General features: G+C 39.5%; 1 protein-coding gene across 1 annotated transcript in view; it reads left to right on the plus strand.

Moving 5' to 3' along the window:
- LOC141809239 (hemicentin-1-like) overlaps positions 1-17,235 on the plus strand; it is a 56,430-nt gene that overhangs the window by 16,304 nt on the left and 22,891 nt on the right. The window contains exons 4-7 of the mRNA XM_074696196.1: positions 873-893; positions 5,608-5,943; positions 9,263-9,541; positions 12,107-12,385. Of these exons, the coding sequence (XP_074552297.1) occupies positions 873-893; positions 5,608-5,943; positions 9,263-9,541; positions 12,107-12,385 (915 nt within the window). The remainder of the gene's footprint in view (positions 1-872; positions 894-5,607; positions 5,944-9,262; positions 9,542-12,106; positions 12,386-17,235) is intronic.

A 17,235-nucleotide genomic window follows, 5' to 3' on the forward strand; every position in this document is an offset into this window, starting at 1 on the left:
CAAAACAAAAACAAAAACAAACTGCGAACTTTGGGGTTAACAGTGCAGAGATCAGCAGCTCATGTTCTCTCCAGCTCTGCAGTCTGTGCTTGTTCTGCAGGATGAACAGGATGTTTGGGGTCCAGCAGCTCCTCAGGCTGCTCTCACATCTACTTTACCTTCTGAAGGTTTTTATCATTTATCTCATAAAGACTTTCACAAAGTACAGAGCACATTTAGAAACTAAGAACAGAGTGTTAGTGTCAGAGACCTGTTCACAGTCCAAGAGTTTGTATGATTAGAAACAGCTGTGAGTAAAATGTGCTCCATCACAGCTCCATCAGCATCTGTGAGCTCAGAGAGGAATCAGACTGAACTCTGTGACAGCCTCAGAAACAAAGTGAGTGAAGGACAGGTGAGTTAGATCAGACAGGTGAGCTTAATGAAGGAGCACTGAGTGTGTGTATCATCCACACAGTGAGCCCTCACACCATCCACACCTTCAACAACCAATGCTTTATATCAGATTAATTTATTGTTAGAGCAGATTTTTTTCATGTTTTTCTGAAAAGTTAATAATTGAATGAAATCTTTAACAACACAGGTTCAGGGTAAAGTTTTAGGTGTTGTCTGAACTTCTTCACTGTGTCTGTTCTCCTGCATGATGAGAGTCAGACAATGTGTTTAAAGCTGTGAGTAGTCAGACATTTTCACATGTTAAATCTGAAGCTTGAAGCTCTCTTAAACAAAGCTTTAATGTGTGGTGTAGATTTCCATGATACATCCCAATTATTGTCTATAATCCTCAAAATCTTGATCCTGAATCTCAAACTCCTCAGTTCACCTTTATAATGCTGCTGCTGCTGTCTTAAAAACACTCACTGTGTTTACAGATCCAGCTGCTGAATCGTCTGGTAGTCTTTTTATTTTGTTTTATATTAAAATGATTTAAATCTGTGAATGTTATTCATTTTAAAACACAGGGTGTGTATTGTGCTTTTTGGTCTTTATTCTGTCCCTATGGTGCCACTGTAGTAAAATAATCTCTATTTTTCCTCTCCCTCGGCCCATATTCACAAAGCATCCTGAGACTAAAAGTAGCTCTCACTGACGTCATTCTTAGAAAAATCTCAAAATTTCTCAGATTTTTAAATTTTTCTTAGAAATTTTTCCTCGGTAAGATAAAAGTTATCCACAAAGCATCAGAAGCCTTAAGAGAGCTCCTAAGGTGAAAAACTGTGAGGAGGAGAGAGGAGGACTTTAAGATCCTAAGAGTGAACACTCATACTGGTGATTTTACTGTTCATTCATTACTCAGGGCACAGAGCGCTTTTTTTCCTCATCTTTTTCCCGATCTGTACCAACCAATCACAGCTTTAAGGAGACTGTGTCATACCTAGCAACAGGGTCAACCACACCTCCTCACTAAGATCAAAGTTTCTGTCTTCTGTCTGTTCTCTTTGCTCAGAGCTGCTCTCAGAAACTTCCTGAATCACTCTGAAGTTGAAGGGCAACTCTGGTTTTTTGACACCTGGACCTTATTTATAGGTGTGTGCATGCTCATATACTCACTCAGACAAACATCGTGCAGCTCGGAGTCCTTCAGAAGTTGTTTAGATCCAACCGACTTTAGCCGCACTCAGCGGGGGCCACGGCAAGGGAGCTTCAGTGTGAGACATAATCTCTGCAAAATCGCTCATTTTGGCTACATTTTTTCATCCATCGCTATCCATCGTTATCACAAACACACTCCTCTTCTGTTGCCATGGGCGAACACTGTCCACAAGCGCACCACCAGTTTTCATTGAGTCGTGGACGTGCTCCTGTTTGTTGTTCTCGAGCCAGCTCTTCGTCTCTCTCCCTCTGCATCCTTCTTTCATGGAGCTCCTCGTCCGTGTACTCAGGCTCAAACCGGTAAGGACAACCGTCAAACTCGAAGTCGTAGTGTGATGACGGTAGACGAGCTGACTTTATGATAACACTGGCGATGGATGAAAAAATATAGCCGAAATGAGCGATTTTGCAGAGATTATGTCCCTCGCTGAAGCTCCCTTGCCGTGGCCCCCGCTAAGTGCGGCTAAAATCCGTTGAATCCAAATAACTTCTGAAGGACTCCGAGCTGCACGATGTTTGTCTGAGTGAGTATATGAGCATGCACACACCTATAAATAAGGTCCAGGTGTCAAAAAAACTGAGTTGCCCTTTAAGATTTCTTGTTAGGAGTTTTCAGGCTGAGTTAGGATCTCTCCGAGAGGACTCTGAGAAACTTTGCGGTTACAGGTCCTGGTGTTTTATAAACCCTCATTTCAGCCTCTGGCTGAGACACTGCTCTTTAGCTGCTGTCGCTTTAAGGCTCCCTGCTCCACAAACCTGCTTCACTCTGATTGGACAGAGGCTTGTCAGGGGTGGGGCTATGGGCAGGTTTTGGTGTTTGGGTCCCGCCCCTCCAACGTGTCATGAACCACTCAGTAGATCCTTCTGTGATGACCCCATCATTTTCTCAGGTCTTGTTCAGATCTGGTTCAGTTTGTACAGCAGCCTGTTTCTGATGGAGAGATCTTCCTGGATGAAGACAGATGGAGGTTTTGTTTTCAGGCTGAGTCAAAGTTTAGCTTCACTCTGACTCAGACTGAACTTTGTGGATTCACGGAGGAACGATGAAGAGTTCTTCTTCTTCTTCTTCCTTCTCCTGATGTTTTGAAAAACAAACTGTGGAGGAAAGTCTGGTCTCAGAAACAGGATGAAGCTCCATCCTCCTCCTCTGTACTGAGAGTAAGAGTCAAAGCGAGCTAAGAGCTGAGCAGGCGAACAGGAGCAAAGGGAGCGTCGGATCAGAGCTGCTAATCAAATTTATTCAAATGATTCCTGTGAATTTCCTATTTAGAGTCTCAACTTTCTTTACTTTTTGTTGGTCCAACAGAAGATTCAGTATCTTCAAGAGCAGAGTCAATCTCCACCTCCTGGATCTGGGGTCCTGTGAAGTCGGCTGCTCTGGCGTGTTCTTGGCTGTGTGTGATCAGGTGTTTGTGAAGACATGGAGACCAGTAGAGGATGACATTTCAATCTAAATGACCCAGTTAAAGAGAAACTGGATTAAACTTTAACCTTCACTGAGTTCAGTTTATAACATAGCTCAAAACTGAGGAGTTCAGACCAAATGAAACTGATCACACCTGAAAGATCAGGTGACTTTAAAGCAACCAGGAGAGTCCTGAGAGAGGACTTGTGTCTGCACCTTCAGCTCAAAAGAGGCTGAAGGCTCCATGAGCAACAAACCAAAAACCCAAACTGTGTGTGTGTTTATTTGTATGCATGTGAATGAATAACTGAGATAATGAAGCTTTTTCTACCTAAAGCAGGGATGTCAAACTCGTGCCATGGAGGGCCAAGAGGCTGCAGGTTTTCTTTCCAACCAAAAACTCCACCAGCTGACTTCACTGATTAGTCCCTGCTCTCTGCTTGAAGGTGGGGTAATCAGTGGAATCAGCTGGTGAAGTTTTTGGTTGGAAAGAAAACCTGCAGCCTCTTGGCCCTCCATGGCATGAGTTCGAGATCCCTGACCTAAAGTGTATGACCTGAATCTGCTGCTGTTTTTATCTGTTAAAGCTCTGAACTGATGTAGACATGGACTTTAAAATCAGCTGACTTTCTTTCTGCTGTAAATAAATGTGAATATTTATCAGATAAAGTCAAATGTACTGAGACTGATTTTTCTCTGTTCATACTTGTGTTATTGACATGATTTGTGCTGAGCCTGTGCTGCTTCTTTACTTGGTTCAGGTGTTAATCCAGAATTGAAAATTTCACATGAGTGTCTTTTCACACACTGCTTCATGGTTTCTGTACAAACCTTTGAATAAAACAGGAAACATGCCAGACTGTGTGCTGGGACTGTTCTTCATGTGTCTGTGCTCAAACTGTGATAAAGACACTAAAGTGGACCTCCCCCATCCACTGAAAGCTGAACTCACCTCTTTAAAGAACTGTTACCACCTCCTCTCTATAAAATGTGTTGCTCTGATGTCTGATGACAGAGCAGAAGGTAGAGGTCTATTGGGTCTGCAGCTCCCCCTGGTGTTGGCTGTAGGGAGAACATATTCAGCACCAAGGACAGTTCTGAAGCTGTTTCCCCTTCATGGAGCTTCAGATAATCAGTTTATGTATTTCACAAATATAAATTAATTAATTGAAAGAAAATAGGAATGGGACGTTGTATAAAACATCAAACACAAAATACAATTATTTGTAAATCTCATGAACCTATTTTTTTCACAGTCGGAAGAAAAAATGATATAACAAATTTAAATCAGCCTTTTTTTTTCAAAAGAGATACATCATTGTTACAGAATAATTTATTTTTCTTTTTAAAATAATCATACAGAACATGAGGTGTTGCATTAGCATCTGGAGTTTGTGTTTTCTGTGTTTCTCTTTCTGGTCTTATCACTGCCAGTCTTGTCACAGTTTTGCTGCTGACTGATAGTTCTCTAGTGCCCCACCTCACATTGCTGTAAGGTTATTCCCAAACATGTTTCATGGTTAAAGAATGAATCTATAGTATATTCTGGTATCATTTATAAAGTGTTATCACACCTTAAGGTGCAAAAAGCTGATTAGACAGCCATCCTTTTACTTTTTGTCCGCAGTATTTTTCTTCAACAGTGTGGTAAAAATACTCTTTCAAGTAAGATAAAGGATCAGACTTTTTTCACAACTGATAATCTGACAAACTTTTTCTTTCCACAGTTTTTTCTCATTTATGAGCTGGTTCAGTAGAAATGTGGCTTTTATTGTGAAAGGAGTTTTCAGGAAGTATTACTAAGGGATTCATGTGATGTCTCTGTGGTCTCTGAGCTCAGCTCTCAGTCAGATGTGTATCAGTGTGTGTTCCTCACAGAGCTGTTAGAGTGATGGTGAATCTTTAGGAGACATCAACAACTATGAAGCTCCTTCCTCTCGTCTGTCTTTGTCTGGTGACTCGCTCTGGATCAACGTTTACTGATGAAAATGGTAAGAAAACTAACGGCTCATATTGACTCTGAATTCTTTGAGATGAAATGTGTGAAGAAATGTTCAAACATGAAGTCAGGAAACAGAAAAGGACCAAGTTTATCAGAGGAGGAGGGAGAATAGTAGCACCTGAAGCTGTTAGCATTAGCATTTAGCTCCATTTGAAAAGAAGGAGCATTAATACAGTTTGTAATATGTGTCCTAATAATTATCACAATTCAATATTTACACATCAGCCTCCATAACACAGCTGACGTCATGAAATGACAGCTTCAGCCGTTTAACAGACATGCTCAGTGTGATGATGTTGGTGATAGATGAGGGAGTGGATGTGCGGGGCGTCTCCTCCATCCTGCAGACACTAAACTGCAGCATCACTCTGATATGGACAGTGAGAAAGAAGAACTGGGGACATGTCTGCTGGGACCTGATCTGTGAGGGTCAAACAGACTTATATTGACTTTTAAAGACTATGAAATAAAAGTCAGACTGAAGGTTAATGGACTAGAGGGAGCAGAGGATGAAGTTTCATCCCCTTATTCTTTCAAATCTTTAATTTAAAATTCTTTACTGTCTAGTTAGGACAATGTAAATCATGTGTGTGTGTTTGTCTCTCAGGTCCAGTGGTGGTGACAGAAGACAGTGATGTAGTTTTACCCTGTTCCCTCAGCTCCAAGGAGAACCTGGAGTCAGCGCTGTTTGACTGGAAGAAAGACTTGGAGAAGGGAAAGGAGGAGAGGGTGTTCATGTATAATGCTGGCCTTTACTCTGGCAGAGACTTTGATGATCAGGATAAACAGTTTAAAGGTAGAGTCTCAATTTTTCAAGAAGAACTGAAGAACGGCAACACCTCCATAAAGATCACAAAGACCAGGGTGTCTGACAGTGGAACCTACACCTGTATTTTCCCCAATCATCAGCACAGCCCCAAGTTCAGCGTTCAGCTTGTTGTTGGTGAGTTCTTTCATCAAACTCTTGGAGATGTTTCAGGTTTACTGTGAGGACTGGTCAAGTGAGGACCATCAAGTTTTTTACATTTCACCCAATTTTAAAAAAAATGTTATTCTACATGTATTTTTATTTCTCTTATTTGCATATCTGTCTTTTAAGCACTTCTTGTTTAAACTGTTAAATAACAACTCATGGGACACAGTGTCATTAAAATTAGAGCAAAGGAAACACTGTGAGGTTTCATCAGCTATGTTGGTGCCAAGAAAAGGCTACAGAATTGAGAATTAATAAATCAAATCAACTCAATAGTTTAACATCTTTACACAGCACATATCAATGGAAGAACAATCAGAAACTACAAGAACCAGTTTGAATTTGACAATTTATACTTTTTTCTCATTCAAGATCATTTGCTACAGTTTTGTCTTTTTTTCCCCCTTTCCCCCCTTTATCTGTCTGTCCTTATGCACTTATTGGTGATTTAAAAAAAAAAGTTGTGTTTAAAAGCAGAGCATCCACCTGAAGTTACACACGATTCCTGTGTCTCATCTCAGGTGCACAGACTGAGGCTGATCTAAGATGTTTTAGAAAGTGCAGTACAGAGAATCTCCAGCAGGTGTCCACAGAGCTCTCAAACACTTTCACTGAGTTGTGCACAGAACACGTTAGATTTCATTAAAATACTTGATAAAATACTTAAAAATGTTTGATTTAATTACTTACAAATAATCTTAATAGATATTAAATATTCACATAAGCACTTGTAGATTTATTGTACTACTCTAAAACGGTAAAGTTTATTTCCAGATGGACTGAAGAGCCTCAGGTGAGCTCAGGCTGAGTTTATTAAATAAGGTTTGTATGGTGAACAAATAATTTTAAACCAAGCCATTTAAAATCATGAAAAACAAAAATCACTTATCAACCAATTGAATATTTGTTTGAGTAAAAAATGCTGATCATATGAAACTAAAGATGGTTTCTGGTCATTTTAAAGAAGCAGTGGGCATAAATACTTCTTATTTTATTTATATTGATTTACTTTTGGTACAGGCTCATGAAACAAGATGTAATATTTTACTCAAAAAGCTTTAAATAAGCTTGTAGCTATATTTTTTTTTTACTGTTAAACAAAGCCAGGTGAGCTCTTAGTCCTTGTTTATAATCTCTGTGCAGCAGAACTGTTTACAAAAAAAGGGCTGGATCACGTATTTCACTCTGTACTATAAAGTGGGTAAGATAAATTACTTCCTATAAAGGTTTGAGGCTGACATTAGAGAATGATTAACTTGCTCTGACCATTTAACACTAATCTTACAGTAACAACACAAAGCAGTCTCATGCTACAGAATGAAGCTTGTTTCTTCAATCAGAGACTTTATTTTATCTTTTAGGGAGTCAAATGAAATGTATGAAATGTCTTATTTTAATAACAGTGATGCCTGTATGCCATGTTAATATATTACCAAAGCTCTCTAACCTTGACTATGTTTTGTTTTTTTCTTTCAGAGTGTATCTTAACTGCTTGAGTTTTGACAAAATCATGTATATTTTTGTCCTTTTTTCCCCACACTGATCCAAACTAGTTTTTGATTATTTGACCTTAAAAATACTATAACTGTTCATTTTGTCATTGTGAATGTAAACTCTCTGAGGTGTCAGTAAGCACATTATCATGACTTAAATCTTCAATGTAGGCACTATGGGAAATCATTTAATGAACATATTACATATTTTTAAAAATTCTTTTCTCTGTTTTTAACTTTTGGATACAATGAAATAATCATAATAAGGACTATCAGACTGAAATTCACAAAATATTTCCCTCAACTTGTCTCGAATGTCTGTGTTAAGTTTCATGTTGACAGTTTGAAGCTGCTCTGAGATATTTTAGAAAGTGCAGTACAGAGCATGTCCAGCAGGTGTCCACAGAGTTCTGTAAACTTTTACAAAGTTACCAAAAGAAGATATTTTACCTTTCTGATGAGATGAAATAAGTGAATAAAAATTTGTCTACGTGTTTGATTGAACAGTAAAAAGACAGACTACGAACTTATATTATGATTGTCACTATTAGCATAGATTAATAAAGTCTAAAACCAAACATAAGAAACGTTTTTCTGATATGAAAACGTCCCACTATGACAGAAAGTCCGTCAGCGGTAACTTCTGTTTATGGTCAGGCAGGTGGTTTCGGTGGTTATGAACTCGGAGTGTTTTCTCTGTACTGGCTTTCCATTGGTCGATTACAACCATCAGTCAGACAAAGGAGGTGCTCGTGGAGGATGCTGTTCACTGATTGGCTGTTGGGGTTAAAGTTCCAGAAGCTTCGTTCCTGTAGATTGTAGAAAAATGCTGATTGGTTCATTTTCTCACGAGGCGTTTACTGATTTCAGAGACAGTACATATGATTGGTCAAAAGTGTGTTGGCGATTTAACGTCAACAATTATAAACTGTATCCGAAGTTTAGCGGACGTCTCTAATCCTTTCCAGCGACAGGTTTGAGCTTTATTTAATCATTTTATTTACCCGTGGTTTGGCAAACATAGGCTTGTTATAAGGGGCACAGTGTTTTTCCTCAAAATCATTCACGTTTGTTTAAAATTGTTCAGTTTCAGTCCTGGAAACACATTTAACAGTGGATTGTCAGGGTGGCTGAAAAAGCTATCGACGGATCACAGCTACAAAGTGAAAGCTGACTGATGTGAAGTCAGGTTTCATTTTTTGGAAATTACTTTTTCTACGGAATGTTCGAGCCCTCACGGTCTCAAACGAGGTACAACGTGTGTAATTTGACTTTACAGACACAATAAATTACAGTTTGTATGTATTAATTCTTCCTGAGGTGAATTTCTCTGGTCGCGTACAACCTCCGCATATTAAGAGATTAAAGGACAGAGGAGAAGATTGCTCAGGTGAGCTCAGATTGGAATATCAGCCCCGTGTCTTACAGGTGTACCCTGAGTTCAGACACACATGTATGGTATCATTCACACGCCGTAAAGTCTATAACTGACTTGTTATATTATCCTACCAATTACAGGACTATTCAGATTCATATTTGGAATAAACATTAAGCAACAAACACCAAATTTTTTTTACTTTTTTTTCTTAGTTTTATTAAACAGAACGCTCAGTTTGTAGAAAATGTAAATGTAACACATTTGGGAAACTGGTGACTTTTTTGACCTGCTCTGATATAATGTGGAAATGTGTAGAATTTATGATTATGGTTAGTCCGATATTTAGTGTAATGACAACAATTGAGTTACAATTTTGAAACTGCTCTAAAATAGTCTTAAATCTATTCTTTTTATACAGGCACATGTCCAAAACCATCGACCAAGCAAATTAATGGAACAAATGACTGGTCTCAGCTGCAGTGTGTTGTCAGAGGAGCGTCTCCTAAACCTGTGGTAGAGTGGAAGGACAGTTCTGGAAACATCCTTCCTGCTGAGGATCCAGAAATCACAGAGCGAGGAGGCCGCTATGACATCATCCTCCAAACTACTGTGACCAAGAGTGACAACTACAGGTGTATAGTTACACAGGAGGAGTTTTGCCATCAGAGTCATGATGACGTCTTTGTGCACCTCCCTGGTGAGTTTTTTTTTTATTTTTTTTTTAACAAGTTGTTTAATATCAAGATGATTTAAAAACACCTTCATTGTAATTGAGCTCAGACACAACACCAGGAATTACATTGGGTTCAGTTACATTAGCCAAGTAAAAAAAAAAAAAAAAAAAAAAAAAATTCTATTAGTTAAATGTTGACATTAAAAATCACACTTAGTTGTAGAATAGAGTTTACCACAAAGCCTGCAGTTTACATTTCCAGCTTCAACAATAAAGGGACAAATCAGACTGGTCTTTCAGAACAGTTTCTGTGTAATTGTAAATGTAAGTTAGTTTATCAGAACAACATCCAGGGTCTCAAAACCTGGATATAAAATCTGACCAAGCTTTCTTGGTCAATCTACTTCAAAGTGTTGAGAATTTTAATTCTGTGGAAATGCTCAAGAAGTTCACCTTTTGTCCTGTTTGACTGTTCTGGACCATACATTGTACACTGTAAACCCAGATAAGTTGAGTTTACTCAAAAATGCTTGTAAACCAGTGACCAAAAAAACTTAACAATGAAATATGAAAACTTAAGTTAATCTAACTCAACATCTTAGGTTGTTACAATTATCACGGAAAATCATTCTACTGAATGTCTTTAATCAATTTAACCTAGTGCTTATTTGTTACAAATTATAATATAAAGTAATGTTAAAAAGTGTTGTATATCACTGTAAAACATAATGTGTTGATATGTGATATCAATAAACTTGCCTCATGAATTAAATAAATGTTATCATAAAAAATGAATCAGATCTAAACAACTAAATTAAATAACATTTAAAAGTACAGCTGGGTCTCATATCCACAGCGTTCCCTCACTCATGGTTAAAAGCGGCGTTACAACAAAAATCAGCTCTAATTTCATAACTTTGGTAACCGTGAGTGAGGAGGGAAGGCAGTAGATATGAGACCCTGCTGCACATTAAAATATTTTTCCTCAGGGGCCACAGACATTAATAAATGAAATGTTGGATGGGACTATCATGCTATTTAGGCCAATTTTGAAATTTAGTTTAAAAAGATATATTTATTCATTTTTGACACAGTCAGTCCACACCATGTAGAGCACTGACAGCTGATCAATACTGCAAGAGGCACAAACAGGTGGTCCACCCTGTGACACACAGCCTAACGGTCTGTGCCATTATGAGTACAGACAGCTTGTGCCACTGCTGCATGTCTAGAAGTACAGCAGGGTCTCATATCGACTGTGTCCCCTTCTCACTTACGGTTACAAAACACAGCTTCAGAAACTAATGAATTTAAGTTGTGCTTACTTAAACAGTAACAAAAGTTAAACCTACTCAGAAATCATCAGTTTCAACTCTAAAAACTGAGACGTTTGAGTAAATTACAGTGTAGCACACGTAGTGGTAGTTGAACTCTGTCAACAACTTCCTCCCAGCATCACACACCTATCACCGTACCCAGCTCCTGTTCCCACTTAGCTTTAGCTTTAGCTTTTATAGGTCTGCTATCTGTGAATGAGACAAATAATTTGGAAATTAATGCTTTTTGATGTAGGTTAAAAAAGCACATAGGTCCATGGAGGTTTAGAGGGAAGTAAAGGGAAATTAGAACAGGAAGTAGATGTAAAGCGCCTGATTTGAAAGTATCTGAAGAGATGTGATTAAGGTAGCCCAATGATATGAAGTTGATAAAGAAGAAAAAGTGGAGATCACCCCATTTATATACAAATCTTAAAAATACTTGATACATTTACTGTATCACTGCAAAAATGTCAAGTCCAACATTGAATGGGGGAAATAAATGGTTTTTGTATATAGGAGCAAAAACTGATGCAGATACAAACTTAAAATCACACCTTAATTCCTGCCAAACTTTAAGAGTATTAAAAACAACAGGATTGTCTGTGTAAAAGCTATTTTTTGTGGCAGAAGAAAACAGCAGAGCAGAAAAAGAAGATGAAGTGCAAGAAAGTGCCTCCAGTTTACACCACGGAGCTTTTGCCAGGGCAAATAAAAGGAGAGAGTGGACATCCTTGGTGTGTTCCACGTGTTAGAGAAAAATAGTCACACCACTTGTTGTTAGTATGCACACTGGCTTGTGAAGCTGTGTAAAATTTTCCAAACACGGCAAAAAGATAATCCCATTCCACCCTGTCGAATGCAGCAATAAAGTATTTCTGATTCTGATTCTGATTTTGAATGATCATAAAAACAAATATCAATAAAACTATTGCAATATTTATCTGAAATAATTTGGAAAAAAACAGAGTATCTTAAGCTCAACAAAAGGTTAATTTATTCCAGTACTTAATTATTGAAGACAAAGCAGACTGAAATCTAACACAACTTTGTACCGTGAATTTCAAAAACAATGTTGTGTTAAGAAACAGATCCAGAGCTTGTCTGAATGCTCACAGTCTCTGAGCTTCTGTCCTGATGAGAGTCAAGAATAGTGTAAAGTTTAAAGAGGTTTCAAACTTTGTTATAAGTTGATTTGCATGAAACCACGTCCTCATTCTGTCACAGTGTCATATTTGTACTGCTTTACCGTCTGTATGTGCTGTGTGCTCAGGTGCTGCTCCTGAGCCATCTGTTACGATACTTGAAGACACAGAGAAATGGTCTCTGCTTCAGTGTGTTGTCAGAGGAGCTTCTCCTAAACCTGTGGTGGAGTGGAGGGACAGCTCTGGAAACATCCTTCCTGCTAAAGAAGCTCAGGTCACAGAAAGAGGAGGCAGCTACGACATCGTCCTCCAAACTACAGTGACCAAGACCGACCACTACAGCTGTGTAGTTACACAGGAAGAGATCAACCACAGGACTGAGGCTAAAATTCACGTGTTCATGAGTGGTGAGTCTGACAACTTTATCTTTAAGTTTGTTTTTAGGAAACAAATAATGTCTGAGAGAAAATATCAAAGAGACTTTTCTCTGTCAAACCTGTGCTTGGTCACATGAACACACTCTGTTGGTCTGTGTGTTTCCATCTGATTTTAGCTCAGGTCTGTGTTTTCAGTATTTCAGAAGTTTCTGTGCATAAATCCATCTTATGAAAGCACATTCAACAGATACATGTAGTTTATAGGAACATTTATACCCAGATATTAGAATTATTTGATGTTACACCCAGTCTAACTCCTTATTTTATATTTGCTCTCTGTCACTTTGTTTTGTGCACCATGAAACTCTTGATTTGGAAACCAAACTGCTGCAGAATGAAAAAGAAATAATCTTTGGATGTGTAACTACAGCTCTGAATTAAATGTGTTCATGTTAACAAGTCCTTCCAGTTGACCTGGTAGTTTGAAACTTTTCCTCTCACTAACTTTAACTATGAGGAGTAACTGTGGAGCAGCTGACTGAACTGGTTTGACACAGAAACACAAACATTGACCTGATCACAGTGAACAGAGGAGAAAAAACTATTTACTGAGACACTAAAACACTGCTGGATTTTATTTTGCACAATAAGATTATTTTAGAAATGTTTTTTTTATCATGATGCAGAGAAAACTTCTGCTGTAGTTAATGCACAGGTCTGAATATTCCTGGATTAAACTCCTTCATGCTGCTGCTCTGAATGTGTTTTTCAGAGTTTTGTGGTGTGTATTTACTCTCTGACAGAAGTCTGTGTGAGGTCTCTGAGCAGAAGAGCAGCACAGTGCAGTTTATCTTCATATCAGTAAAGCTCCCTGTCTCATCAGCCTCCTTCATTCATTGTTCCCTGCATTGCATGTTGAGAAACTTCAGGAGCGCCTCAGACGTCATATTTCTGTCACATGGTTTTTGGTTTATTCTCAGAAGCTGGAGTTTAAGTCTGACCCCATCAAAACCAAAACAGATAATTGAAGCCTGCAGCTCGCCTCCTCTCACTCACACTCAGAGCATCAGGAGCAGGACTGACACTGGCACAGTGATGAGAGAGTTTTGTTCAGTCTAAGTTTTCAAATCTTAGTCCAATGGAGTAATTTGAACTTTGGGGTTTACAGAGATCAGCCGCTCATGTTCTCTCCAGCTCTGCAGTCTGTGCTTGTTCTGCAGGATGTACAGGATGTTTGGGGTCCAGCAGCTCCTCAGGCTGCTCTCACATCTACTTTACCTTCTGAAGATTTTTATCATTTATTTCATAAAGACTTTGAAAAAGTACAGAGCACATTTAGAAACTAAGAACAGAGTGTTGGTGTCAGAGACCTGTTCACAGTCCAAGAGTTTGTCTGATTAGAAACAGCTGTGAGTAAAATGTGCTCCATCACAGCTCCATCAGTATCTGTGAGCTCAGAGAGGAATCAGACTGAACTCTGTGACAGCCTCAGAAACAAAGTGAGTGACGGACAGGTGAGTTAGATCAGACAGGTGAGCTTAATGAAGGAGCACTGAGTGTGTGTATCATCCACACAGTGAGCCCTCACACCATCCACACCTTCAACAACCAATGCTTTATATCAGATTAATTTATTGTTAGAGCAGATTTTCTTCATGTTTTTCTGAAAAGTTAATGATTGAATGAAATCTTTACTAACACAGGTTCAGGGTAAAGTTTTAGGTGTTGTCTGAACTTCTTCACTGTGTCTGTTCTCCTTCATGATGAGAGTCAGACAATGCGTTTAAAGCTGTGAGTAGTCAGACATTTTCACATGTTAAATCTGAAGCTTGAAGCTCTCTTAAACAAAGCTTTAATGTGTGGTGTAGATTTCCATGATACATCCCAATTATTGTCTATAATCCCCAAAATCTTGAGCCTGAATCTCAAACTGCTCAGTTCACCTTTATAATGCTGCTGCTGCTGTCTTAAAAACACTCTCTGTGTTTACAGATCCAGCTGCTGAATCGTCTGGTAGTCTTTTTATTTTGTTTTATATTAAAATGATTTAAATCTGTGAATGTTATTCATTTTAAAACAGAGGGTGTATTGTGCTTTTTTGATCTCTATTCTGTCCCTCTGGTGCCCCCATAGTAAAATAATCTCTATTTTTCCTCTCCCTGGGCCTGTATTCACAAACCATCCTAAGACTAAAAGTAGCTCTCACTGACGTCATTCTTAGAAAAATCTCAAAATTTCTCAGATTCTAAGATTTTTATAAGAATTTTCTCTCATTAAGATTAAAGTTATTCACAAAGTGTCTTGAGCCTTAAGAGAGCTCCTAAGGTGAAAAACTGTGAGGAGGAGAGAGGAGGACTTTAAGATCCTAAGAGTGAACACTCATACTGGTGATTTTACCGTTTATTCATTACTGGGGGCACAGAGCGCTTTTTTTCCTCATCTTTTTCTTAATCCCACCAACCAATCACAGCTTTAAGGAGACTGTTAGTGTGTCCCAAATCGCATACTTCCATACTGTGTACTCAAAATTTTCAAATTGAGTGTACTAAGCATACTACATACTCACTGGCTTAGTGCACAAATTTTGAGGGTGTAGTGCTGTCTCAAATCGCATACTGCCGAGCGCCGTACTTACCGGAAATGACGACATGATGTCAACCTCTTCTTCTTCTACGTCTAATTGTGACCGGCTTCCAGCGGGTTTCCGCCAAACACCGCCACTATTTGCCAGCGAATTTTCAAAGCCTTTTCAGTAGTATATCAAACACAGCTAATAACACGATCAGTGGTGTAGAGTTTATTAATGGGGGTCGGTGCAGCTGACTGAAGCTACCAAGAGAGCTACCGGGGCGCTGTGGCAGTTAAAATACATCCACAAATTAAATGTCTGAGTGGTGCTTCTGGTCATGTATTCACTGTGCAGGGTCTAACCCGCTTGTTATTATATTTACCTGGTTCACCGGGTAATGCTAAGGCCCCGGTAACTGTTAGCCCAACGAGCTTTAGCATTCGAGATAGCTGTTAGCTCAACTAGCATTAGCATAGCCCAGTGTTTCTCAATCCTGGTCCTGGGGACCCCCTGCCCTGCATGTTTTAGATGTTACCTCACTCCAGCACACCTGATTCAAATGAATGGCTCGTTATCAGGCTGGAGCAGAGCTTGATGATGAGCTGATCATTTGAATCAGGTGTGTTGGAGTCGGGTAACATCTAAAACATGCAGGGCAGGGGGTCCCCAGGACCAGATTTGAGAAACACTGGCATAGCCTATCATTCGCAGAACAAAACAAACAAAAACAAGTTACACCACATACACAACGTCAACAGCTGATGGTGCTTGGTGGAAACAACACGTGTAAAAACAACATCAATAAGTTACATTTATACATTGCTGCCAGAGGATGAAATGAGTATGAGTGTCCATAGCTGCATACTCAAAATCCGGGCCGATTTGAGTACATCATCCTGGTACTTTTGCATACTCATTTTTCGCATACTATGCATACTGCTTTTCATTTTTACGCAGTATACTCAAAATTTTGAGTATTTGAGTATGGAAGTATGCGATTTGGGACGCACTATGTGTCATACCTATCAACAGGGTCAACCACACCTCCTCACTAAGATCAAAGTTTCTGTCTCCTCTTTGCTCAGAGCTGCTCTCAGAAACTTCCTGAATCACTCTGAAGATAAGATTTCTTGTTAGGAGTTTTCAGGCTGAGTTAGGATCTCTCTGAGAGGACTCTGAGAAGCTTTGTGGTTACAGGCCCTGGTGTTTTATAAACCCTCATTTCAGCCTCTGTCTGAGACACTGCTCTTTAGCTGCTGTCGCTCTAAGGCTCCCTGCTCCACAAAGCTGCTTCACTCTGATTGGACAGAGGCTTGTCAGGGGTGGAGCTATGTGCAGGTTTTGGTGTTTGGGTCCCGCCCCTCCAACGTGTCATGAACCACTCAGTAGATCCTTCTGTGATGAGCCCATCATTTTCTCAGGTCTTGTTCAGATCTGGTTCAGTTTCTCCAGCAGCCTGTTTCTGATGGAGAGATCTTCCTGGATGAAGACAGATGGAGGGTTTGTTTTCAGGCTGAGTCAAAGTTTAGCTTCACTCTGACTCAGACTGAACTTTGTGGATTCACAGAGGAAAGATGAAGAGTTTTAGTGACTCCAGGAGAATCACAGCGATCTGTAGTTTGTGGTCATCTTTGAGTCTTCCTGATCAGAAACACAAACCCAGGTTAATATTTCACCCAGGAGAGACTTCATCATCAGGAAACTAAATCTACCTCACAGGTTCAGAGAAGGATGAGAAATGATGAAGCTCTGTGTGATGGGACTCCATCATGAGTCCAGACACAGGTGGAGGTGCAGGAGGAGGAGCTGAGGAGAGTAGAGATACAAGATTAACAGCTCCTTTCCCTTTTTTGGTCTTCTTCTTCTTCTTCTTCTTCTTCTTCTTGTGGGAGGAGTGTGAAAGGAGAGCGGAAGAGCGAGGAAAGTTTGAGCTTTGTTTTTTCCATCTTTTTCTGTCTTTTTTTTCTGTGTGTTCAGTCATGTAGTTGTGTTTGTCTTTTGAGTCTTTATTTGTCGGGTTTATTTCAGTTTTGGGGGAATTTGTGTGCTTTTACCTGGCCAGGTGTTGACTGGCAGGTCGGCATGGTCATGGTGGTGAGCGGCGGAGGCTTCTCTCAGCTGACACGGGAGCACGGCGTTAAAGTTGCTGCGGGCTCTCCGTGCACCGTGGAGGAAGTGGCTCTGGCCGTTGGTGAGGTGATCGGGCATGGGGCAGTTAAATCTGCTGCTCGGATGAACGGTGCAGTGGTTTTGTTTGTGGAGAAGGTTGAGCAGGCTCGTTTTCTGGTCGAGGCTGGCATTTCTGTGAATG

This window comes from Halichoeres trimaculatus, unplaced genomic scaffold (assembly GCF_033239565.1).
Source record: "Halichoeres trimaculatus isolate MK-OKI-2021-1 unplaced genomic scaffold, fHalTri1.1 fHalTri1_scaffold_1, whole genome shotgun sequence".
NCBI classification, from domain to species: domain Eukaryota; kingdom Metazoa; phylum Chordata; class Actinopteri; order Labriformes; family Labridae; genus Halichoeres; species Halichoeres trimaculatus.